This window comes from Trichomycterus rosablanca, chromosome 9, assembly GCF_030014385.1.
Source record: "Trichomycterus rosablanca isolate fTriRos1 chromosome 9, fTriRos1.hap1, whole genome shotgun sequence".
Lineage (NCBI taxonomy): Eukaryota > Metazoa > Chordata > Actinopteri > Siluriformes > Trichomycteridae > Trichomycterus > Trichomycterus rosablanca.
In genome coordinates, this window is record NC_085996.1 from 20,874,403 (window position 1) to 20,901,388 (window position 26,986).

Sequence of the window (26,986 nt, forward strand, 5' to 3'; positions counted from 1 at the left end):
AGCTCAGCTAAGGCTGAGTGGCCACATCAACAACGATTGGCCTGTTGTTCAGATATGGGCGGGACTAAGCCCGATGGGGTCTCTCTCTCTCATGACTGGTGCAATAACGACCTCTGCTGGCTGACTGATGGCGCCTGCACAGAGATGTGAAAAGAGTGCTCTCCGGGTGTGTCTTTCCATACACAACGCTGAGCTGCACTGCACTCATCAAAGTGTAGGTGATAAGATGCATACGGCATGCTGCCCACATTTCGGAGGGGGTGTGGGTTAGCTTCGTTCTCCTCAATCAGAGCAGGGATAGGCATTGGTGGAGTGGAAGCATGACGCAATCGGGCAATTGGACGCGCTAAAAAAAATGGGAGAAAAAGGGGAGAAAATGCAAACAAAAATGTATAAAAAAACATTCTGCTAGCTCTAAAGCCTTGCAACAAATTGGTGCCCTGTTTACGTTATTCCTGCCTTGTGCCCAGTGTTTTCTGGTAAAACCAGAGTTTTTTTGACCATGACTGCAGTTGCTGAAAATTAAAAAAAAATTTACACAGTGTTTTAAAAACACTTCTCATTGACCCATATGTAGACAGGAAAGTATATATGTATATATTTTTGTTGGTCTATGTTGTATTTATTGTAATGAAATAAACATCAGTCTTGTATATAAAATATACTTAATATATACTTAATGTACTGTACATAATATATTTATATCTCTTTTTGCAGATTTGAACCTAGGATCTTGTCTATGGCTCTTAGTCACCTGCTAGAGCATTTGTAAGCAATGGAAGACCCCAAAACAGAAGAGGATGAGATATAACAACAACATAGTACTGTTGAAGGGTACAGAGCCCATAATTAACTTTAACCTGTTTGTGACCAATGAGTTCAAAAACAAAGTATAAGAGAACAGAACTATGGACGGGACAGAAGTGAAACAAGATTTGATGAGCAGCTACCCAGGGTCTGACATTGACACCACAGGATTGCCTATGGATGACAGAACATCGGGTAAACATGCATTGCAGTGAACAGGCCTAATGATATGAATAAGTCATATTAATAGACAAACAAATAACACTTAAAACAGTACTTTATCATCTTAATTAAACACATTGTACCCAAGCAGAGATCTTAATCTCTCGAATTTGAATCTCAGCTCTGCTATCAATCGGTCTGACACCCACACAGACACAGTTGGCTGTGTCTGTGGGGAAAAATAATGAAAGGGTTCCGTTGCTCATTGCTGCTGCAGTTGTGACATCTGCTGGCTGGTTGGGGTGCCTGCATGAAAGATGGTTGATTCACTGGTGCATGGCTCTCTGTGAGTTCTTGTCTGGCATAGGGAAGGAAGCAGCTGGCAACTATACACAGTGCACGGTATAGTCGCCATAATACACTTTCTTTGGTCTAGTTGGGGGTCAGCACTTGCTGAGGAGGTTAAAATTGGAGAACTTTATATGACCAGGGCTCGAAATGGGACGGAATTCACTGGTACACAGAACTGGCACTTTTACGTCTTACTCCTTTACATACCGGCACTTCTCACAGGCTTTCGGTAGTCTTTATTTGCCCTTTCCATATCAGGTTCTGGGAAATTTATATTGTCTATACGTAAACTGCATTTCCTAAGGGGCACTGTGACCTGTTCCCAATATCTCGAAATGTCTAGTACAGGACAAGTTTCATTAATGCTAGTCTAAGTAAAGTTACCTGAGAATGTAGTACTTGATAATTTGCCAGCTGATCCAGATGAGAAAAAGGGAAGTACCAGCACTTTTTTCCCACTTCAATCACTGCATATGTCTAGATTGGAATGAAAAGGGGAAGATGGAACAATCAACTTTTTTTTTTTTTCTTTATTTTGTTTATCCATTTTCTCCCCTTTTTCCCCCGACTTTAGCGTATCCAATTACCTGATTGCATTATGCTTCCTCTCTACTGATGTTGACCTCTACCCTGGTTGAGGGGAGCCGAGACTGACACACCACAGACATGTGTGCAGTAGCCGACTGCATCTTTTCACCTGTACGAGACGAGTTTATATGCGGATCAGCTTGTGTATGGAGAGACACACCCTGATCCTCATTATCCCTCGTCTCTGTGCAGACACCATCAATCAGCCAGCAGAGGTCATAACTGCATCAGTTATGAGGAATTCCCGTCCGGCTCCCACCCTGTATGAACAACAGTCAGTTGTTGCTCATGTAGGCGCCCAGCCAGACGGTTGCAGAGGTGAGATTCAAAACGATGAATTCGAAATGCCAGCTCTGGTGTGCTAGCGTGTTTTACTGCTGCACCACCTGAGTGCCGAAACAACCCACTTTATCAGAAAATTGGACCGGACCAAGCCCAGCATTATGGATCCAGAGAAAAGACAGGTTGCTAGACAGGTGAGATGGCAAGTTTGTAAGAGAGAAACCGTGATATATAGAAACACTCTAACCTGGAGCGAATTAACATGTAACATGTAATGACATGTAATATTTAATATGTTTCTCATTAAAATCTTCTTTTAAATCTGTCTGTTAATGATGTGTTAACTTGCTGTGATTCTGTTGTAGGTCATCTTTGTAGGATTCCTGAACCCAGTCCCTCCTTTCTAGCTGCACTAAGTTCTTTGGGTGAACATGATGATCACATGCTTCTGCCCAACTCCTTACACCAGGTGGGCTTGGCTCAAATCCATTTATTATCCCTCCAACTCTTTAAAAATGAAAGGCATTAGGGTGAGCTTGGGTAGCACAGTGGTCTAATGCGCTCACACCCACCACAGAGACTTGGGTTTGAGCTTTAGACATGTTATCAACCTGGTTGGGCACTCAACAGACACAGATACCTGTGTCTGAAGGAGGGAAAGACAGATGGGGAGTCACTTCCTTGCCGCTGTAACAACTACTGTCTGCTAATGCCAAGTTCACACTACACGACTTTCACGTTGTTCAGATCGCTGTACAGTTCACACTACACAACTGGATCTCTTGTAATCTGTCTGGTCTCCCAAATTTACGCAAGAAGTGACAAGGGGTTTAATGATACCACGTCCAAAACACATGCCAACAAGAAGCGGGCAATCAAGATTGTTTGAGTGCTGATGTAACTGGGTGAGGGAGTGGGTTTGGCTACGCGGCCAGCAGGGATTGTCTGTTCTGCAGAGAGAGTTGAAGTCAAATAAATATTTTTTGCAATGCAACGTTGGTATTATGGTTTGGCATGGACGATAAGTCACAAATACTGTAAAGCTTGTGTGTGTGATGATGTATTCCTCTAGAAACTATATTATGCCCCTGTTCTACACATTAACAACTCCTCCCCCAGGTTTTCTTTCTGTATCTTGCATTTACAACAATTACAACCTGATCGCAACACCTTTCACACTACATGATTTTAAGTTGCTGACAGGTCCAGATATTTAACATGCTAGATATTTTTCTTGAGTCTGCGAGCGTTCGTCGAGCCGCTCGGATCGAGTCGTTGTTTCCATACAGTTCACACATAGTGATCGAGAGCTGATTTCCGAGCCCACAGCGGACGCCAAGTTGCTTCCGAGCTGCCACATCTAGCGGTGACCTGTCGGCGAGCGAAAATTAGGGCAAAAATCGAGTAGTGTGAACTAGGCATAATGTGCCATTATGAACAGCTGACAAATACAGAGAGCATAGTGTCTTACTCTGTACATGTTACATTTCTTTGCTGCTGTTTTGTGTTAAGAAGCGGTCAGTTGTGCAAGCCGGTCAGATTTTGGGTGCTTAATTAAGGAAAAAGGAGAAAAAGGAGAAGAAAATGCAATGTGCATGATAAAAAGGTTGTTGAAAATTAATGAATGACAATTTTGTCCTCTCAAAATAATTTAAAAAATTAAAGTAATGAGCAGGATCCATTAGGCTCTACTACTCACATAATAATACAGATAATACACTATATTGCCAATAGTATTCACTCACCCATCCAAATCATTTAATTCAGGTGTTCCAATCACTTCCATGGCAACAGGTGTATAAAACCAAGCACCTAGGCATGCAGACTGCTTCTACAAACATTTGTGAAAGAATGGGTCGCTCTCAGGAGCTCAGTGAATTCCAGCGTGGTACCGTGATAGGATGCCACCTGTGCAACAAGTCTGTGAAATTTCCTCACTACTAAATATTCCACAGTCAACTGTCAGTGGTATTATAACAAAGTGGAAGCGAGTGGGAATGACAACAACCCAGCCATGCAGTGTTAGGCCACGTAAAATGACAGAGTGAGGTCAGCAGATGCTGAGGCGCATAGTGCGCAGAGGTCGCCAACTTTCTGCAGAGTCAATCACTACAGACCTCCAAACTTCATGTGGCCTTCAGATCAGCTGAAGAACAGTGTGTAGAGAGCTTCATGGAATGGGTTTCCATGGCCGAGCAGCTGCATGCAAGCCGTACATCACCAAGCGCAATGCAAAGTGTCGGATGCAGTGGTGTAAAGCACGCTGTCACTGGACTCTAGAGCAGTGGAGATGTGTTCTCTGGAGTGACGAATCACGCTTCTCCGTCTGGCAATCCGATGGACGAGTCTGGGTTTGGCGGTTGCCAGGAGAACGGTACTTGTCTGACTGCATTGTGCCAAGTGTAAAGTTTGGTGAAGGGGGGATTATGGTGTGGGGTTGTTTTTCAGGAGTTGGGCTCGGCCCCTTAGTTCCGGTGAAAGGAACTCTTAATGCTTCAGCATACCTAGAGATTTTGGACAATTTCATGCTCCCAACTTTGTGGGAACAGTTTGGGGATGGTCCCTTCCTGTTCCAACATGACTGTGCACCAGTGCACAAAGCAACATCCATAAAGACATGGATAAACGAGTTTGGTGTGGAAGAACTTGACTGGCCTGCACAGAGTCCTGACCTCAACTTGATAGAACACCTTTGGTATGAATTAGAGTGGAGACTGTGAGCCAGACCTTCTCGTCTAACATCGGTGTCTGACCTCACAAATGAGCTTCTGAAAGAATGGTCAAAAATTCCCATAAACACACTCCTAAACCTTGTGGAAAGCCTTCCCAGAAGAGATAATAATAATTTATGAGCTTAATTAGCTTCTTACTGTATCTTACCAATTATCCAACTTAAAAAATGACTTAGAAGTTTCGTTTTAAGTTTAAGATTTAACAGTTGTAACTGCTATATAATACACTGTGGCCCGACATGCCTTGGAAAGGAAATTGGGTCAGAGTAAAATTGTTTTCATCTCTAATAGCTTCCTTTCATTACAGATATCAGAAGCGTATTTCCTGGAGGAGGACTGTATCCTTTTGCTTGGTATTTTGTACTTTTTGGGTGCATATTTGTTTTGATGCAAATCAGCATTGTTTAGTCTCACTCTGCTATAATGAGAACCTCATGTGCTAATTTCTTTGTGTTATCTTTCCTGTCAAGTTGAAGCTCTGCGTTTGTTCCGTCATCGTGATTTGTGCAATAATGGCTGGAGGAATGCACACAAGGGTGTGGCTTTCCACATTCAATGTTAGGGTGTTTCTAGGGCATGAATCGAGTTTCTTGGGTTTTATGTAATGATTATGAAACATCAGTATATGATGTTAGTGATTGGATTACAGTGTCCCAAGTAATCATAGTAGTCTTACCTTTAACTCACTGCCTTTGCCAGACCAGTGGGCACTTCTGTTCTTGAGCTTGGAGAGGCTGTACCATGAGAAACTGCTCTTTAACCTGGCCTCCATGCAGGAAGAGTGCGGTAAGAATTCAGGTTCCATACTGTTAAAGAAATTATTTTCTAAAAAAGGACCACAGGTGCTTCAAATGTCCCCTCATTTGGCCCCACATTACTTACAACCCCAAATAAGAAAGTTGGGACAGCATGGCTTTTACGCACTGAAATTCATCACGATTTCTTGAATCATTTAATGATATTATGCACTGTAGAGGGAGAAATATGCAAATCCCTTCCAATCTTTTTTTGAGGTACATTGTTATTAAACATTTCAATAATTTTCTCATGCATTTGTTGACAAACTGGAGATCCTATGATCATCTTTGCTTATAAAAGACTCAACCTTTCCTGGATGCTGCTTTTGTACCAAATCATAATTACAATCACCTGTTGACATCACCTGTTTGGAATCACATCATTATTTAGTTTTTTGACCTAATTACTAGCCCTAAATTGCCCTGTCCCAACTTTTTTGAAATGTGTTGCAGGCCTGAAATGCAGGAATGGATGTTTATTAATAAATGAAATGAAGTTGAGCAAACAAAACATGAAATATCTTGGGTTCATCCTGTCTGCAATCAAATAAAAGTCAAAGTAGCCGCTCAGGTGGCGCATCGGTAAAAACACATGCTGTTCACCAGAGCTGAGATCTTGAATACATCGTATCGAATCTCGGCTCTGCCTTGTCAGCTGAGTGGCTACATGAACAACGATTGGCCTGTTGTTCAGGTAAGGGGCGGGACTAAGCCGGATAGGGACTCTCTCTCAGACTAGTGTGATTACGACCTCTGCTGGCTGGTTGGTGGCACCTGCACGGAGATGGGGAAGGAGCGCGGTAGAGGGTGTGACTCTCCGTACACAAGGCTGTACTGAGCTACACTCGTCAAGTGTAGGTGATAAGATGTTCGATTGCTGTGCACATGCCGGAGGGTGTGTGGAGCAGCCTCGTCCTCCCCAATCAGGAGCAGGGACCAGCATTAGTGAGAGGATGATTGACGGGTAGAAATTGGATATGCTAAAGTGGGAGAAAAAGGGGAAAACATTTTTTAAAAATAAATAAAAGTCAAAGTAAATGTAAGGAACACTGCATTTTATTTTATTTGCATTTTCCATACTGTCTAAACTTTTTTTGATTTGTTAAAGACTTAATGTGCATCAAAGGAGGCATGTGCTAGCCTGCAGCCCTCCTCAGCCAGCATTATGTTGGTCATGCTGTGGAGGTCATGTTTGCAATGAGCAAATGGCTGTGTCTGATTTAGGGAGATAAGAGTACTCTAGGCTCTAAACTCATTGTGGGCATATATATGTAAAAACATATATATACACTTGAGGACAAAATTATTAGCCCCCCTATGAAAAATTCATTGTTTTAAATGTATTTCCCCAAGTACTGTTAAATAGAGCAAATAACTTTTAACACAGCTTTTTCAAACATCCCAGTTTTATTTTGAATGATTACATCATTTTACTTTGCCCACAGAAATCAAATTATTTCACAAAATCAAAAACTATCATGGTCAAAATTATTAGCCTTCCTGATGCTAATAGTCAATTGTGTATCCTTTTTGCTGGATAACAGCCTGCAGTCGTTTGCTGTAGTTTTCAACAAGTCTCTGACACATCTGCTGAGGAATCCCAGCCCATTCTTCTTTGGCAAATCTCTCAAGCTCCTCCAGATTTGATGGCCTTCTGGCATGAATCTTCTTCTTCAGTTCACCCCACAGATTTTCAATGGGATTCAAGTCAGGGCTTTGTGCAGGCCAGTCAATAACATTCACTTTGGTCTTCTGGAGGTAGTTCTTCACCAGGAGCGATGTATGTTTTGGGTGCGATGTATGTATGTCGATGTTTGGGTGCGATGTATGTATGTCTTATCACCCAAAGAACACTTTGGGTGATAAGCCTCACCCTTTTTCCTCCAAACATAAGCAATGTCTCTATGGCCAAAGAGCTCTACTTTTGTCTCATCTGACCAAAGGACATACTTCCAGTATGCATAATCTTTCTCCAGGTTGTCCCTTAGCGTACTTCAGTCTGGCTTGAAGGTGTCTTTTCTGCAGGAGTGGAGTTTTTCTTGGTCTGCAACCTCGCACTTCATTCCTGTGCAGGGCTCTAGTGATTGTCTTTTTTGAGACAACAATTCCTGACTTGGCTAAGTCATTCACTAGTGTCTTGGCAGTTGTTCTGGGGTCTTTAGACACATCTCTCACTAGTTTTCTTTCCAGGGTCTTTGATATTTTGCGCTTCCTACCTCTGCCAGGCTTGTTCTGTATTGTGTGGCTCTCTTTGAATTTTTTAATAATACTTCTCACTCCAGTTCTTGACACTTATAAACGCTGTGATAACTTTGTATATTCTTCTCCTGCTTTGTAAGCATAGATGATTCTTTTTCTCAAGTCTAAACTGATTTCTTTTGTTTTTGGCATGATGCTTTCTCAAGTGACAGCTCAAATGCTTACTGAAGCTTTTATACTGTGTGTAAATTGGGAGAAAACCCTCAGCTGTGACTTGATTTAATGAGCTTTCATCATAACAAAGTTAAAGCACACCATTGCACAGCAGTGGTTTGTGCTATGACTCAATAAAAAAGTCAGTTCTTAAGGGGGCTAATAATATTGACCCCGGTGATTTTTGTTTCTTTCGAAATAGTTCTGTTATAGTAAGCAAATAAAAATAATTTATGCTTTCTAAAGAAAACCAGTATGTTTAGAAATGCTATATTGAAAAATCCTTGCTCTGTTATTAAAGGACTTTGGGAAATTTTGAAATAACTTTAAATTTCATAGGGGGGCTAATAATTTTGTCCTCAAGTGTGTATAATATATAAAGAACGTGGAGAAAATGGTAACAATTAAACTTGTGGTTTGGTTTTAGAATCTCAGTGGAAGGCTGGCTCTCAAACTAAAAGCAGTTCTGCTGTGAAGAGCTGCTGCAGTGAGACTGAGAGCAAGTACATGGACTCTCTCAGTCACATCTGTAGAACACACCAGAGGCAAGAACGTTTGTAAATGTAGCTACATAAACCAGACGCCAAGCACCAAGCCAACAGACTATAGACAAGCATACCTCTCAAACTGAAAGTACACACTGCATGGTCTGAAGTATGTGAATTCCCAAATGTAACATCTACAGTAGGCAAAATTCTATTGATCAACAATTTTTAACTATTCATATAGTTTTGATCTATATATCCACTTAATATTCGCTTACACATTATGTTTATTATCTTTGAACTTTTGGAAACAAACATAATAATGCATTTATACGCACAAACAAGAACATGTGTAAAAAGTGTAAAAGTTACATAAATTACTTTTTATATGTTTATTAAATAAATAAATAAAAACAATGAAAAATGTTAATTTCACCTAGTTCCATTCTAAAAAGAGACACAAATATGACATCTAACAATGTTACACATGCATTTAGACACATTAGAACAATGGTTGGAAGAAATAAAATACTCTTTTGGCAGTAATTCAGCTTGTCATGTTTGAAGAAAAATGGGAAAATGGGGATGTGCATTTAATCTTATTGGACGTTGCTTCCACCACGTAGCTAGTCTTCTGATTTAAATTCCACAATACGATGCACGATTCCATCACAGGGGCCTTTCTAACCTGTAGGAACTGAATGGAGTTGGCAAGAACGGTTACATTTTTTTTCAGCTGCTCATGTATTTAGATGTCACTATAGCAGATCTGGTCTGCATATAAAACTTGGCACAGTTTTTATACCAGATGCCCTTTCTGATTCAACCCCCGTTGGTATTTGGGCTTGGGACTGTATACCTCCTAATGGCAATGGCTGGGCTTTTCCGCCCACTGCCATGGGTAGTGGGCTAGCTTACCTTATCTCTGCACTACCTGAGCACCCACAGGCAGGAAATGATTAATAGTAATACAAAAAGTTAACTATTTTTAAACCACAGTTATCTAAATATACTATCTATTCATCATTAATAATAATAATAATAAAGGAATCACTTATGAATTTGGCTCATTGTATTATGTAAATAGAAATACTTTATAATTTGATGCCTGCATCACATTTCATTAGGTCCAATGGGACAGAGGCAAAATAAGAGTAAAATAGAATATAACAGAATAGAATATTTAAATAACAGTGTTCCACAATAAGCAGGTAAATTGGTAACAGTTGAGGGAATCATGATTGGGTATAAAAGGAGGATCGACCGATGACTCAGTCTTTACAAGCATGATAGGTCGTGGCTCATCACTTTGTGCCAAACTTCAGGAGTGAACTGCCAATCAGTTTGAAAAAAGAACATTGCAAATAATTTAGTCTTTTACAATCTACTGTTCATAATACTGTAAAAAGATCTTAGTCTATGTAGGTAAAAGCTGGAAACCACTGTTGAATGTGTGTGACTGTTGCGCATTATTTATTTATTTTAATGTCATGTTTTACACACTTTGGTTACATTCATGACAGCACAGGTAATCACTAGTTACACAAGAGGTGTTTTGAGGTGTACAGCTATATTGTAAATTTAGAGAGATACATGCTAACATCAAGGCAACACCTTTTACTGGGAAGTTTATGATTATTTCAGCAAGATGATGCCAGCCCTCATTCTGTATGCGCTACAACCTTAGATCAACCTTAAAATGTGTGTGCTTGATTGGCCTCCCAGCAGTCCAGATCTGTCTCCTATTGAAAATGCATGGTGCATTGATAAAGAGGAGAATTAGACGATGACCACAGGCTGTTAAACAGCTGAAGTCTTGTATCAAGCAAAAATGCAAAACTGCAACAGTTAGTGTCCTTAGGTTCTAAACCAATAACAAGTCTCATTAATAGGAATTAATGTCCAATTTTTTTGGAGTGTGTTGCAGGTGTCAAATTCTAGATGTTTATATTTCCAGATATATCTAGATGTTTATATTTCCAGATATATTAAGATATTTAGTTAATCAGTTACATAAAGATTTAGGAGAATAAACAAATCACATATACTTCTTTTTATGCGTTTTCAAAAGTCCCAGCCTTTCTGGAAATGGGGTTCATAATTGTGTTAGATATTTAAACTGAATGTATATTATGGAAACAATAACCTCAGTTAACACAAAACACATTTTTGTACATGCTCTGTGTAATAAAATAATTTTATTAAATTGGTAATTCGATTGAACTAGACATGATCAGGCTTGATTATGACCACACCCGTTGCATCTCAGTTGAACTCTGATTCATGATTTTAGGATTAAAATGAGACTGGGAAAAAATAGTATGAGAATTCTTGTGAAAAGATTGGCTGTTCTTATAGCTAAAAAGATCACACAGGCCATATAGTGTGTATTTGTTTAATGTGTGCTAGACCTGCAGTAAAACCGCAGAAACAGACATATCAGCATAACATGTGCAGACATGCAGAAAGCAGAATGTCATTATAGATTCTGGAATACATTATTAATAGAATATGTCTAGACTAGATTCAAGCTGGGGGTGGAGGGGGTGACTAGAACTAGATTTAATGATTTATATAAAATTAATGTGTTGTTAAAAGCAATGTGTGTATAAATATACTGCAGTTTTGCTTACTTATTAAAAAGTATGCACTGACTGAACTTGCCCTGCTTCTTTCTTTTTCAGGCCCCATCGCTTTAGGCAAAAGGTATGATATAAAAAGCTTCTTCTTTTTTTAACATATAAATTCATGGGGATTTTTTTCTGTGTGGAACATACAGTACCAGTCAAAAGTTTGGACACACTTTCTCATTCCTGTGTTTTTTTTTAAATTTTCAACATTGTAGATTAATAATGAAGACATCCAAACTATGAAGGAACACATATGGAATTATGTAGTAAACAAAAAAGTGTTAAACAAACCAGAATATGTTTTATATTTTATATTCTTTAAAGTAGCCATCTTTTGCTTTGATGACAGCTTTGTACACTTTTTGGCATTTTCTCAATCAGCTTCATGAGGTAGCCACCTGGAATGGTTTTCAATTAATGTTTGTGCTTTGTTTAGAGTTAATTTCTGGAATTTTTTGCTTTTTTAATGTGTTTGAGACCATCAGTTGTTTTGTGCAGAGGTAGAGTTGGTAAAATATAAAACATATTCTGGTTTGTTTAACATTATTTTGTTCACTACATAATTCCATATGTGTTCCTTCATAGTATGGATGTCTTCAGTATTAATCTACAATGTAGAAAATAAAAATAATCAAGAAAAACCACTGAAGAGAAGGTGTCCAAACTTTTGACTGGTACTGTAGGTCTGAACAAGTGTGTTAAGAAAAGCTGTCTGTCTTTGCTATAGGATGTGGATGACCATAAGCTGGAAAAACAAAATATGAAGGATGGAATAGTGGATCAGGCAGTGTATGGAGGAATCCCACTTAAAGAAAATGAGAGTTTTAATATAAACACTTGCCTGAAAAAGAAGAACAGTGGAAAAGAGGGAGTAGATGAGGTTTTGGAAAATGAGGATTTGGTGGAAATGCATCAAGAGGAGGTGGAGGAGAACTGTGGGGAAGAACTGACTAAGCTCATTGAAGTAGAAGAGGTAAGAGCATACAGTGTATCACAAAAGTGAGTACACCCCTCACATTTCTGCAAATATTTTATTATATCTTTTCATGGGACAACACTATAGAAATAAAACTTGGATATAACTTAGAGTAGTCAGTGTACAACTTGTATAGCAGTGTAGATTTACTGTCTTCTGAAAATAACTCAACACACAGCCATTAATGTCTAAATGGCTGGCAACATAAGTGAGTACACCCCACAGTGAACATGTCCAAATTGTGCCCAAAGTGTCAATATTTTGTGTGACCACCATTATTATCCAGCACTGCCTTAACCCTCATGGGCATGGAATTCACCAGAGCTGCACAGGTTGCTACTGGAATCCTCTTCCACTCCTCCATGATGACATCACGGAGCTGGTGGATGTTAGACACCTTGAACTCCTCCACCTTCCACTTGAGGATGCGCCACAGGTGCTCAATTGGGTTTAGTCCATCACCTTTACCTTCAGCTTCCTCAGCAAGGCAGTTGTCATCTTGGAGGTTGTGTTTGGGGTCGTTATCCTGTTGGAAAACTGCCATGAGGCCCAGTTTTCGAAGGGAGGGGATCATGCTCTGTTTCAGAATGTCACAGTACATGTTGGAATTCATGTTTCCCTCAATGAACCGCAGCTCCCCAGTGCCAGCAACACTCATGCAGCCCAAGACCATGATGCTACCACCACCATGCTTGACTGTAGGCAAGATACAGTTGTCTTGGTACTTCTCACCAGGGTGCCGCCACACATGCTGGACACCATCTGAGCCAAACAAGTTTATCTTGGTCTCGTCAGACCACAGGGCATTCCCGTAATCCATGTTCTTGGATTGCTTGTTTTCAGCAAACTGTTTGCTGGCTTTCTTGTGCGTCAGCTTCCTTCTGGGATGACGACCATGCAGACCGAGTTGATGCAGTATGTTGCGTATGGTCTGAGCACTGACAGGCTGACCTCCCACGTCTTCAACCTCTGCAGCAATGCTGGCAGCACTCATGTGTCTATTTTTTAAAGCCAACCTCTGGATATGACGCCGAACACGTGGACGCAACTTCTTTGGTCGACCCTGGTGAAGCCTGTTCCGAGTGGAACCTGTCCTGGAAAACCGCTGTATGACCTTGGCCACCATGCTGTAGCGCAGTTTCAGGGTGTTAGCAATCTTCTTATAGCCCAGGCCATCTTTGTGGAGAGCAACAATTCTATTTCTCACATCCTCAGAGAGTTCTTTGCCATGAGGCGCCATGTTGAATATCCAGTGACCAGTATGAGAGAATTGTACCCAAAACGCCAAATTTAACAGCCCTGCTCCCCATTTACACCTGGGACCTTGACACATGACACCAGGGAGGGACAACGACACATTTGGGCACAATTTGGACATGTTCACTGTGGGGTGTACTCACTTTTGTTGCCAGCCATTTAGACATTAATGGCTGTGTGTTGAGTTATTTTCAGAAGACAGTAAATCTACACTGCTATACAAGCTGTACACTGACTACTCTAAGTTATATCCAAGTTTCATGTCTATAGTGTTGTCCCATGAAAAGATATAATGAAATATTTGCAGAAATGTGAGGGGTGTACTCACTTTTGTGATACACTGTATCTGATGCAGTGTAAATTATTAACCATAGACTTTTAAGGGACAAATTCAGAATGTCATGTCAGTCTTGGGATTGTAGTGCTTTCTGCAACTGTTCTTTTCTGTGCCTGAATTAATAAAACAAACATCTGGCCAAAAATAGCTTTTATTGGGAAAGCTGCATGGCAAAAACTACTGCTAACCAGGGCTCGCCTTACAATTGCCAAAAACCCCACCCTCAATGTTCTGTGGACTAATGAGTCATCAGTGGAACTTTTAAATGGATACATACACTACATGGACAAAAGTATTGGGACACCCCTGTGTTTCAGCCACAATAGTTGCTAACAGATGCAGAGGTCCTTTCTTGTTCCAGCATGACTGTGCCTCCGTGTACAAAGCAAGCTCTATAAAGACATGAAGAAAAGCGTGGTTTAAAGAAACTCCAGTGACCTGCACAGAGCCCTGACCTCAGCCCCACTGAACAGCTTTGAAATAAACTGGAACATCAATTGAGGCTTTTTTCATCAACATCTCTGCCTGAATGAGCACAAATTCATACAGGCATACTTCATAGGCTTATGAGTAGCTTTCTTAGAAACGTGGCTGTTGTTATTGCTGAAAAGCTTACACAGAACTCACTCTACGTATTTTAATATCATTTTTGATGTCCAACAAGTTTATGACCAAGTGTCCAAATACTGTTGACCATGTAGTGTATGTAAAGTCCCTTTAGTCTAAAATAAAATGCCCTTATTTGCCATATATACACCGATCAACCATAACATTAAAACCACCTCCTTGTTTCTACACTTACTGTCCATTTTATCAGCTCCACTTACCATATAGAAACACTTTGTAGTTCTACAATTACTGCCTGTAGTCCAGTTGTTCTTCATTGGTCAGGACTCTCACAGGACCACTACAGAGCAGGTATTATTTGGGTGGTGGGTCATTCTCAGCACGGCAGTGACACTGACATGGTGGTGGTGTGTTAGTGTGTGTTGTGCTGATATGAGTGCATAAGACACAGCAGCACTGCTGGAGTTTCTCACTGTCCCTACTGGACTGAGAATAGTCCACCAACCAAAAATATCCAGCCAACAGCTCCCTGTGGGCAGCGTCCTGTGATAGCATGGAGACGGTGGAGGAGCGGGTTAGTAAAAAGAATAATAATGGCTCAGTTATTTGGAGATGGTTCGAATTCAAAGTGTCAGATGAGCAGCGGAATAATGTATTCTGTAGAGAATGCCGAAAACAAGTTCAGACAAAAGGTTCCAGCTCCGTGTACCTTTGGTCATTCGTTTTTCACTTCAAATCCCAAAGTTGAAAAACAAGAAAATGAGTCCAATATTGGAAAACGGAAATAAACAAACACAAGCGCATGCACGCGCTGACATGCACGTGTTTACTTTATATATAAACAGTGTATGCACGTGTTGAGAAAGTAATAATAACGTAACGACGCGTCTCCTGTTGTTCTGACTTGTGTGTTTGTATATGTGATGTGCATGTATTTGCTCTATCTGTAAAAATCAAACATTATGGGGAGTGATTTCTATACTGGATGTTGTACGTGGTCGTGATCAGATAAATTCTGATCTCTTCCCTACACACTTGCTCCCTGCACCCTATAGTGCACTTAACATTCTTAAAGGGCCAGACAATATATTTGTAATTCACATTACACAACAGGCGAGACGTTAGAAAACAACAAACTTTTTCTTAGAATAGCTCTTTTTTTTTATTTTTATGGAAAAATAGTTCCTGTGTAAAGCTTCCCCAGCATGAATATTAATAAAAGTGCCTGTAAAATTTTTTGGTATTTAGTATTTGGAACATGTAGCTTTGTCGCAGAAGTGTCTTGTTGTTATTACCTTATGGGATGAAAAAATATCGAGATATATATCGTATATCGCCATTCAGCTAAAATATACTGTATATAGATATTATTTTTGATCCATATCGTCCAGCCCTACCATCTACTTTTGTGAAGATTATCTAATCTGCTGATTTATTGTGAAGACAGTGGCTTTAACTATGGTTCACTGGAGTCCTAGTGTGTAAAGTGGTGGCATCCATCCATGACATGCTCTGCTTTGGCCTGCAGTTGAGGGCACAGAGACACATGTTGATATGTCAGCCTCTCTCAGTTGACAATCACCTGTGCCTTGTATCTCTTTGTGCTGCGTAGTTTGGCTGTCATGTGATCTGTCAATATCTTTTGATTGACTGTCACTTGCTCCTCATAAGAGTCTTAAGTCACACCAGGTGAAAGGTTTTCTATACAGTTAAAAAAAATCCAGCTGCAGGAGTATGTACAAAATGACTTGCACATCTGCTGGGCGTGGACCTCCTACATAATACTATCCTTCAATAACAAAAAAACAAAAGAGCATACAGCGTCTGTTCTTACTCAACAGCAGTTTTAATGATTGAAAATCTAACAAAAAATTTGACAAATTTATAAAAGGCATTTGACTTTTTTTTTAAATTATATTTACAGTGCTGTAAAAGTATAGTATTTAACATCAACTGCCTCTGTGTGAAGTAATTGCCTCTCAAAATGCCACATCTAATGCCACATTTAGGAGCAACAACTGCAGCCAGAAGCCTCTAATAATTTAAGATCAGTCAACTAGAGACCTTGCCCTTTTTTGTGAAATTCCATTTTATACTGTTGAGGGCTTTTGAGCATGTACTGACACAGTAGGGTTCAGGACTTTTACTAGGTTTCTCTAAAACCTTTTTTATTTTAGTCAAGCCATTCGGAACTCTCATTAATACAATTTAGGGTAGCAAGGCCTAAAATTGTACAACCCCAAATCAGAAAAAGTTGGGACAGATATGGAAAATGCAAATAAAATAAAATGCAGTGTCCCTGACATTTACTTTGACTTTTATTTGATTGCAGACAGTTTGAACCTGAGATATTTCATGTTTTGTCTGCTCAACATTGTCATTTGTGTGTATACATTCATTCCTGCATTTCAGGCCTGCAACACATTCCAAAAAAGTTGGGATGGGGGCAATTTAGGGCTAGTAATGAGGTGAAAAAACTAAATAATGATGTGATCCGAAACATGTGATGTCAACAGGTGATTGTAATCATGGTTTGGTACAAAAGCAGCATCCAGGAAAGGTCTTTGATGAGCAAAGATTATCAGAGGATCTCCAGTTTGTCAACAAATGTGTGAGAAAATGATTGAAATGTTTAAAAACAATGAACCTCAAAGAAAGATTGGAAGGGATTTGCATATTTCTCCCTCTACAGTGCATAATATCATTAAACGATTTTAGTGCGTAAAGGCCAAGGACGCGAGCTTAAGCTGAATGCCTGTGATCTTCGATCTGCATCAAGAACCACCACTCAACAATAGCTGATATAATCACATGGGTGAGGGATTACTTTGGCAAACCGTTGTCCAGCACTACAATACAGAGTTACATGCACAAATGCCACTTAAAACTTTACTGTGCAAAAAAGAAGCCTTATGTTAACCATGTCCAGAAGCAGCGTCGACTTCTCTGGGCTTGGAGGCAACTAGGATGGAACATCACACAGTGGAAATGTGTATTGTGGTCAGATGAATCAGCATTCCAGGTCTTTTTTGGAAAAATGGACGCTGTGTGCGCCGAACCAAAGACACCTGCAGTCCTGACCTGTCCCCATTAGAGAATGTGTGGAGGATTTTCAAACAAAAAAAATTTGACAACAACGACCCCGTACTGTTGCACATCTTAAGACGTGTTTGCAGGAAGAATGAGACAAAATAAAAGCTGAAACACTAAATCACTTGGTATCCTCCGTGCCAAAACGTCTTTTAAGTGTGGTGAAAAGGAATGGCAACATTACAAAGTGGTAAATGCTTTTCTGTCCCAACTTTTTTTGGAATGTGTTGCAGGCCTGAAATGCAGGAATGGATGTTTATTAATAAATGAAATGAAGTTGAGCAGATAAAACATGAAATATCTCAGGTTCAAACTGTCTGCAATAAAAGTCAAAGTAAATGTAAGAAACTGTGTTTTTTATTATTTGCATTTTTCATGCTGTCCCAACTTTGTCTGATTTGGGGTTGTACTTATGTGAAGATAATCTGCTGATTTTTTTTATATTTAAAACAGTGCCTTTCACTAGTGGGTTCACTTGAATGCCAGTGTGTGGCATTTCCTTTTACATTTGTCAGTTAAATACAATTTCAAGAGAATTAACAAATTACAGATTGCATTTTACAAATGTTCCAACTTTTTGAACAAGCCTATGTTTCCAGTGTTTAAGGCTTAAGGATTATATATAATGCAGATGTTGTAATCATGTATATATTATGTATAATTGTAGACGTTTCCCTCCAATGGTCTTGTCTCCATCTTGAAGAAGAGGGCTTGTGTAGAGAAAAACAATCCTGCTGATCACTCTCCACCCAAAAGCTCCAAACCTAAGGTTCGCTTCAGTGAAACAGCTGATACAGTTGACAATGGTATGATACTTTTATTTTTTATTTAAAAACACACCCAAACGTGATATGCCATCGCAAAATAAGCAAAATAACACACCTTAGACATTTATGTAAAAGCATTTCTGGAATTTTCTAGATTACATATAGACCCTATAGAGATGCTATCTGTAAATTATAGAGCTCAAACATAACACAAGTATCTCTGCAAAATTTTGTTTAATCACACTGAAAATGTTTGCAGTTATAGAGTATAAAGTTATTACGGTTATTATATCACTATTAAAATATACACCTATCAGCCATAACATTAAAACCACCTCCTTGTTTCTACACTCGCTGTCCATTTTATCAGCTCCACTTACCATATAGAAGCACTTTGTAGTTCTACAATTACTGAATGTAGTTAGGTGGTGGATGATTCTCAGCACTGCAGTGACACTGACATGGTGGTGGTGTGTTAGTGTGTGTTGTGCTGCTATGAGTGGATCAGACACAACAGCGCTGCTGGAGCTTTTAAACACCTCACTGTCCCTGCTGGACTGAGAATAGTCAACCAACCAAAAATATCCAGCCAACAGTGCCCCGTGGGCAGCGTCCTGTGACCACTGATGAAGGTCTAGAAGATGACCGACTCAAACAGCAGCAATAGATGAGCGATCGTCTCTGACTTTACATCTACAAGGTGAACCAACTAGGTAGGAGTGTCTAATAGAGTGGGCAGTAAGTGGACACGGAATTTAAAACCTCCAGCAGCATTGCTGTGTCTGATCCACTCATACCAGCACAACACACACTAACACACCACCACCATGTCAGTGTCACTGCAGTGCTGAGAATGATCCACCACCTAAATAATACCTGCTCTGTGGGGGTCCTGACCATTGTAGAACTGGGTGAATGCAGTCTAAAAAGAGAAACAGATGGACTACAGTCAGTGATTGTATATAGTGCTCCTATATGGTAAGTGGAGCTGATAAAATGGACAGTGAGTGTGGAAACAAGGAGGTGGTTTTAATGTTACGGCTGATCAGTGTATTTCTCATGTTTCAAGGTCATGTTGAAAAACCCAAACAAACATATAAGCTAAAAGATTAAGCTCTTCAGCAGTATGTTAAGCAAGCATATAAACAAAGTAACTGCTCATTATTACAGGCACCTAGATGAAGATGCATGTTAATAGGAAAGATTAAGATTGCTATGCAGTGCAAATAATACAACTAGATTTCGGTTATTTGTGCACAGTACGTTTTTAAAACTGGATTTGGTGCTTAGGTTAAAGGTGAAAGATGAGTTACCTCAAATTAAATGCATTTATCTGGGTATTTAAAATAAACCTTAATGTGACTTAATGTATTAAAAGAACAACATAGAAACCTCAGACCTCTCTTAATTATAACTACTCATAAGTTCTCTCAACTAATACAATTCCTCGCTCGATGTTTTAAGCTATTTTTATGCTCAGCGTTGTTTGTATGACCTGAGTCACTTGTATTGTGTCATATCAAGTGCGCAAATCGGCAAGCGCAAAAATCGTGAGCCCAAAAGTGCACAGTGCCCGTCGCTCAAGGAAGCATCGCGGCAAACTAAGCAGCCACACTCAATAGGAAACAATGATATAGCCAGCGCAAAAGCGGTTTTGCCACTTCTCATGTTAATGCGGCCTTACCGAACTTGCTAAGGAATACGGTATTTCAAGATCGATCATCTCCACGATTAAGAAGCATAAGGAAACAATAAAGAAGTAAAGATAAAGTGCATGTCTTATTGTATTTTTTATTGTATTTCAGTGTTTTTTATATATTATATTTGTGTCATTTTTAGTGTATAAGTGTCAAAAACAACCCCATTATTTTACATTAGCCTAAAATATATGCAGTTACATAGAACCATGGAACACATTAACAGGTTTCCCAAACATCCTTATGGGAAAAAATACCTTGAAACTCAACACCACTCCCAGAACCAACTGACGTTAAGTTCCAAGGTACCACTGTAATTTGTTGTCACTTGTTTTTAAAACCCGACTAACATTGAATCTGTTTGCATTGTGTAATACACAGATGAAGTCGGTGGGGACTCTTGTCTTGTATTTTTCTTCCTGTGCCTGGTAACTGTGGTCATCAGTATGGGAGGTACCATGCTCTACTGCTTTCTTGGTGGAGCTTATTCATCTGTCTGCACTGATTTCTCAAACAACATGGACTTTTACTTTGGACCTGTACGACGGGGAGTGGACACTCTAACACACTGGTTTACTCCTGCATCATCATAGTCCTGTCATATTATCCTTAATGGAATTAGTGTCAAACAGCAAAAACTTGAAGGTGCATGGGGTAGCACTAGAAGTACTAGCTGCATGACAGGAATACAGAGCACAAGTCCATTACAGAGCAACACTCAATAAATTACACCTCACTAATTAGAACAGCTAGTCCACTTTTGTCTGCATGTTTTTAGATGTGGAAAAACACCAGATTGCCTTGGGGAAAACACAAACCTTTGTTTATTTCTCAACACCTTCTTTCTTTTCTACCTCCTAGAATATACAGTGGCCAGAGTTTATTCAGATTAGTTCAGAAGCGAGCAGGCTAACTTTGCATTCGCTTGCAATGTTTTAATTTTAAACCCGTAATGTAAACTAAAGTAAATGTATTGATATGTATCTGAAATATAGAGCTAATAAAATGATCTATATATTGTATATACAAGGGTTCTTCCAAAGGTTTCTGCACCCACCCCCCCCCCCCCATTTTCCTACCGATTTAGCACACTCAGTTTTTGTCTTCCACTGCTGAGAGATACCAGATTGCATCCAAGGAGAGCATGTCGCTGTACACGCCTCTTTCGTCACGTTTACAGCCATCCTCTTCTCGCCCCTGCTTTCTGCACAGGTGTCTCTTCTGCCAATCAGGGTCCTTACACAGCGTATGAAGACCCACCCACCCACACACAGTCCAATCCCCACCCTGCAGATACGGTGGCCAATTAGTATCTGCTGCAGGCACTGCCAATTATGCCCGCCAGATGGCACTCAGCCGACCGGTGGCAACAGGGAGTTTCGAACCGAGGAATTCAGAAACTCGCTGCTGGTGTGCTAGCGGAATATCCCACTGTGCTACCTGGGTGCCCTAGTTTCCACACTTTTTTTTAACTGTATTTATTAAGAATTTCAAAAACGAATTACATCACATTCTATATAAGTCACATTCCTTTGCGATGCATTTTTCCCAGCGATGTACCAACTTTTTAATGCCATCAGCAAAAATGTTTTTGATTAAGAGTGTAGCAACTGATCACATGAAAATCTTCTTCCCCCTAAAGCTTCTTTGAGTGGTCCAAAAAGGTGGAAATCAGATGGTGCTAAATCCAGACTATCAGCTCTCTCTCAGTCTCTCAGACTCAACCAGTTACTACTCCTACCGCCTTCACCGCTTTCAACCAAAATATAAAAGTGTGGAAACTTTTTAAAGATCACTTGTATATCTATATACTGTAAATCTCATGTTGTACCTTATTATTCTCTTTGACCAAAAGTATGTGGACACCTGATCAGGAACATGTTGGACTTCCCAATCCAAAAATCATGAGCATTATTATGGTGTTTGTCTGTCATAGAAATGTGTGCCCATTTAGTCAGTAAAGGCACTGAACAGAATAGAAAATAATAGAACAGCTTTATTTGTCATATATACATATACACCAATCAACCATAACATTAAAACCACCTCCTTGTTTCTACACTCACTGTTCATGTTATCGGCTTTACTTACCATATAGAAGCATTTTGTAGTTCTACAATTACTGACTGTAGTCCATCTGTTTCTCTGCATGCTTTGTTAGCCCCCTTTCATGCTGTTCTTCAATGGTCAGGATTACTACAGAGTAGGTATTACTTGGGTGGTGGGTCATTCTCAGCAGACACAGCAGCACTGATGGAGTTTTTAAAAACCTCATTGTCACTGCTGGACTAAGAACAGTCCACCAACCAAAAATATATACAGCCAACAGCGCCCCATGGGCAGCGTCCTGTGACCACTGATAAAGGTCTAGACGATGACCAACTCAAACAGCAGCAATAGATGAGCGATCGTCTCTGACTTTACATCTACAAGGTGGACTAACTAGGTAGGAGTGTTTTAATAGAGTGAACAGTGAAAAACTCCAGCAGTGCTGCTGTGTCTGATCCACTCATACCAGCACAACACACACTAACACACCACCACCAGGTCATTGTCACTGCAGTGCTGAGAATGATCCACCACCTAAATAATACCTACTCTGTGGTGGTCCTGTGGGGGTCCTGACCATTGACAAACAGGGTGAAAGCAGGCTAAAACAGTATGTAGAGAAATAGATGGACTACAGTCAGTAATTGTAGGACTGCAAAGTACTTCTATATGGTAATTGGAGCTGATAAAATGGACAGTAAGTGTAGAAACAAGGAGGTGGTTTTAATGTTATGCCTGTACATCGGTTTTGGCTACCACTGATGTTGGATAAGAAGGCCTGGCTCGCAATCAGCATTCTAATTCTTGCCAAAAGTGTTTATTGGGATTGGGTACTGAACTTCTTCCACAACAAACTTGTCAAACCATGCCTTTATGGACCTCACCTTGTGGACAGGGTTAAAGTCATGATGGGTAAAAAACAATAAAGAACAATAGAACAATAAAGAACCACCAGTAAGATCTGTGTTTGGGGTGGCCGAAGCCCAGTAATGGATTGGTGCCCTTTCCACAATATTCCTGCCCAGTGTTTTCCAGTGAAACCAGACCCATTACAACCCTGACTAGGATATAAAGGTTGAAGAATTTACATTTTAGATTTATTTTATATCATTGATTTTATACATCTGTTAGCTCTGGGTATTACTGGAAGGGGTGTCCTCATACTTTTGAAGTACATAGCTGGCATTATGCTAAAAATTGGCATTGTTTAATGTGTGATTGTGTTATTAGTTACACATCTTAACAGATCACAGGGCGGCACGGTGGCTAAGTGGGTAGCACTGTTGCCTCACAGTAAGAAGGTCCTGGGTTCGATCCCCAGGTGGGGCGGTCCGGGTCCTTTCTGTGTGGAGTTTGCATGTTCTCCCTGTGTCTGCTCCGGTTTCTTCCCACAATCCAAAGACATGCAAGTGAGGAGAATTGGAGATACTAAACTGCCCATGACTGTTCGATATAACCTTGTTAACTGATGAACCTTGATGAACCCAATGAGTTACTACCGTTTCTGTCATTAATGTAACCAAAAGTGTAAAACATGACATAAAAATTTATCCTAATAAACCAACAAACTAACTAACAGATCACATCAGGTGGCCACTAGATAACCTGGCTGCTCTTGTCTTCCAGCCTCTTTACATATTTTGCTCAGCTAGTTCTTAAATAATTATCTAAAATATATAAATAATGTCACCCAAAAATAACTGATGAATGTGTTTAAATAGTACAAAATTACCACAACTTTATCTTTTTAGCACAACTTCACAACATCAAACTGTGGTCAGCAAGTTATGACCAAGGTAGCTATAAACACAAGTAATTGCAGCTATTAATAAGCATTATATTGACCAGCCTATTTATTAGTATAAATAGTTAGGTATTGCATCAACTGCCTGACAGAAATATTATCTACAGTAGCTAGCCAATTCAGCATTCTGTTTATGTCCAATAGACAGTAGGTTTCTATAGTTGAAAACAGCTCATGGATTCCATTTGTCTTATTTGAATTACATTTACATTTTCTGCATTTAGCAGACGCTTTTATCCAAAGCGACTTACAGTACTGTGACAGTTTACAGTCTGAACAATTAAATGTTAAGGGCCTAGCTTAAGGGCCCAACAGCAGCAACCTGGCAGCGGTGGGACTTGAATCAGCAACTTCCTGATTACTTGTCCAGTACCTTAACCACTAGGCTACAACTGGCCCATGCATTTGATATAACAGAATTAGCATTATTACATGTTACACATTTGCAGTAAATTGTGTTTTTCCCAAAGCAAAGCACCCTAAGATGTTAGCCATTTAGCACAGGGGTTCGTCATGTTTGTGTCTGTGAGCAATAAAAATAGCTCTTGGGATCATGCCAACATCCTGAAGCTGTGTTTGTTCAAGCACTTTTTCTCAAATATGTAACAAGTGCTATGCTAAAATTGTTTTAACAGTTCTGTTTCATCATAGTCAGAACAAGTAAAATACTGACCGGTGCATTTTTAATGGCATAGTAGTCACTGTACATGATGCTTACAACAGATATGCAATAGGTTTGGACTGAGCTTCCATAATGAACAGATTATGTGGAATATTTAAATGACATTTTTTTTTAAATAGTATGCATTATCAGTGTTTTTAATCACGTTATTTTTTAATGTGCAACATGCGAATAAATAAAATTTATGTTTATTTATATACATTCTTTATGTCTTTTTAATGCTATGTTTTTACTTACCTGGAAGATGGGTGGCATGGTGGCTCAGTGATAGCACTATCACCTCAAAGCAAAAAGGTCCTGGGTTCGATCCCCAGGTGGGGCGGTCTGGGTCCTTTCTGTGTGGACTTTGCATGTTCCCCCCCATGTCTGCATGTGTTTCCTCCCGGGAGCTCAAGACATGCAAGTGAGGTGAATTGGAGATACAAAATTGTCCATGACTGTGTTTGACAAATAAACCTGAACTGATGACTCTTGCGTAACCAGTAACTACCTGTCCTGTCAGGAATGTAACCAAAGAGTGTAAAACATGACATTAAAATCCTAATAAATAAATATACTTATGTAGAAGACTTTCATTGCAACAATAATGGACTTCTTGGTATTATACACTAATTAGCCAACAACTTGGGACATTTTGTAAAACACAGAAATTGTGATGTGCAAATTGTCTCAAACCATTATTTGACTGACAACGACAATGAAATGACTTTTAATGCCTGTGCATTTAATTTCATTTGCCACTTTTTCCTAGTTTCCCAAGAAAACACTGGCCACAAGACAGGAATACCTTGGACAGGATGACAATTCATGGCAGGGCTTTGGCCACTTGCCATCAGATATAGCCAGTGATGTCTCAGTGGTGGTGGGTCAGCATAATAGACCACCGCACCAGTCCGTTATCAACTTGATTGTATTTCAGAAATATGAACAAGTTTATGATCCCACCCACTTAGTTCGGCCTTTTCCCACACAGCAGACTCGGTGGCCAGTTTTGTCTGCTGCAGGCACTGCCAATTGTGCCTACTAGATGGCGCCCAGCCGACCGGCGACCGGTAGCAGAGCCAAGATTCGAACCGAGTGTTCAGATTGTCAGCGCTAGATTTTTTTTTTAGCCATCAAATTTTAAATGTATGCCTCGTTTATTTTTTTTTAGAAAATACTGTACAATTTTGCTAGTCAGTGAAAACATTGCACATATTTTTTTTTTTACTTTTGTCAATGTCAGTTAAATAAAGGTTCAAAGATATTAACAAGGAAGTTCAATTTTATTTTTAATCATAAAAGCATGGTCAGCCGCTCAGGTGGCGCAGTGGTAAAAACACACACTGTACACCAGAGCTGAGATCTCAAATACGTTGTATCGAATCTCGGCTCCGCCTGCCTGTTGAGGCTGAGTGGCTACATGAACAACGATTGTCTTGTTGTTCAGATAGGGGTGGGACTAAGCCGGATGGGGACTCTCTCTCAGACTAGTGCAATTACGACCTCTGCTGGCCGGTTGGTGGCGCCTGCACGGAGATGGGAAAGGAGTGCGGTAGAGGTTGTGGCTCTCCTTGCACAGTGCTGTACTGCACTGCACTCGTCAAGTGTAGGTGATAAGATGTTCGATTGCTGTGCACGTGTCGGAAGGGGCGTGGGGCGGCCTCGTTCTCCCCAATCAGGAGCAGGGACCAGCATTAGTGAGAGGATGATTGACGGGCAGGGGGGAGGGGGGGGGGGGGGAATAAAATAAAAATAAATAAATAAATAAAAGCATGGTCATGCACAAATTAAAATTATGGTAGCACATTTACAATTCAAATATAGACTTTAAATGTAACTGTATCATTCATAACAGTTGTGCTATTTTAGTTTGTTACAATATTTGCTATCTTCACTGTCATTGATACAGCCGTGACTTTTTCTGAAGTTATAGTGTTTAACTACATTTACGAGCTAAATTACCAGAACGGATACACTACATGGAGTGACCATTTTCGACACTAACTGGTTTACCTGGTAATCTATGTTTTTTAATAACACTGCTGTTATGAAAATGGTGCAAATACTTCATCTTATAATCGAATACTTTGCTTGATTATACAGTAGTTTTGTAGTAATACACGTAGTAAAATGTATTTTTGTATTTTATTATACTGTGGTGACATCTGCTGGTGAAGTTCTGAAAGTGCATATTCTACTGATCGATGGTTTCATTAACATCACGTAAGGTTTTCATTTTTAACAATTAGCAAATAATATATAAGTAACAAGTATAAACACTCAAAAAAATGCAACTGAATTTAAGAAAAACATATATGAATTAAACACTACGGATCTCATGCCACCCGAACAGTGTTGATAATTTTTTTGCAGTGCAATATCTTTTTATCTCTTTTAGTGAAATATACTTTTGTAAAATAATATATTTATATATTTTTCTCTTAGTGCAATAATACGTATGCTGCTGTTTTTGATAATGTCCTGTCTTTTTGCCTATGCCCTGTTATGTTTAATTGTGTTGTTTTTTGTCTG

General features: G+C 39.7%; 1 protein-coding gene across 1 annotated transcript; it reads left to right on the forward strand.

The window, feature by feature from the left end:
• Positions 1-908: 908 nt before the first annotated feature.
• Positions 909-20,712, forward strand: cnstb (consortin, connexin sorting protein b). Its single transcript, XM_063002483.1, has 9 exons — positions 909-1,002; positions 2,556-2,659; positions 5,230-5,260; positions 5,622-5,708; positions 8,559-8,676; positions 11,301-11,322; positions 11,974-12,219; positions 18,141-18,279; positions 20,319-20,712. The coding sequence occupies exons 1-9, from the start codon at positions 909-911 to the stop codon at positions 20,528-20,530; spliced, it is 1,053 nt and encodes a 350-aa protein (XP_062858553.1). The 3' UTR covers positions 20,531-20,712.
• The last annotated feature ends 6,274 nt before the right edge of the window (positions 20,713-26,986 follow it).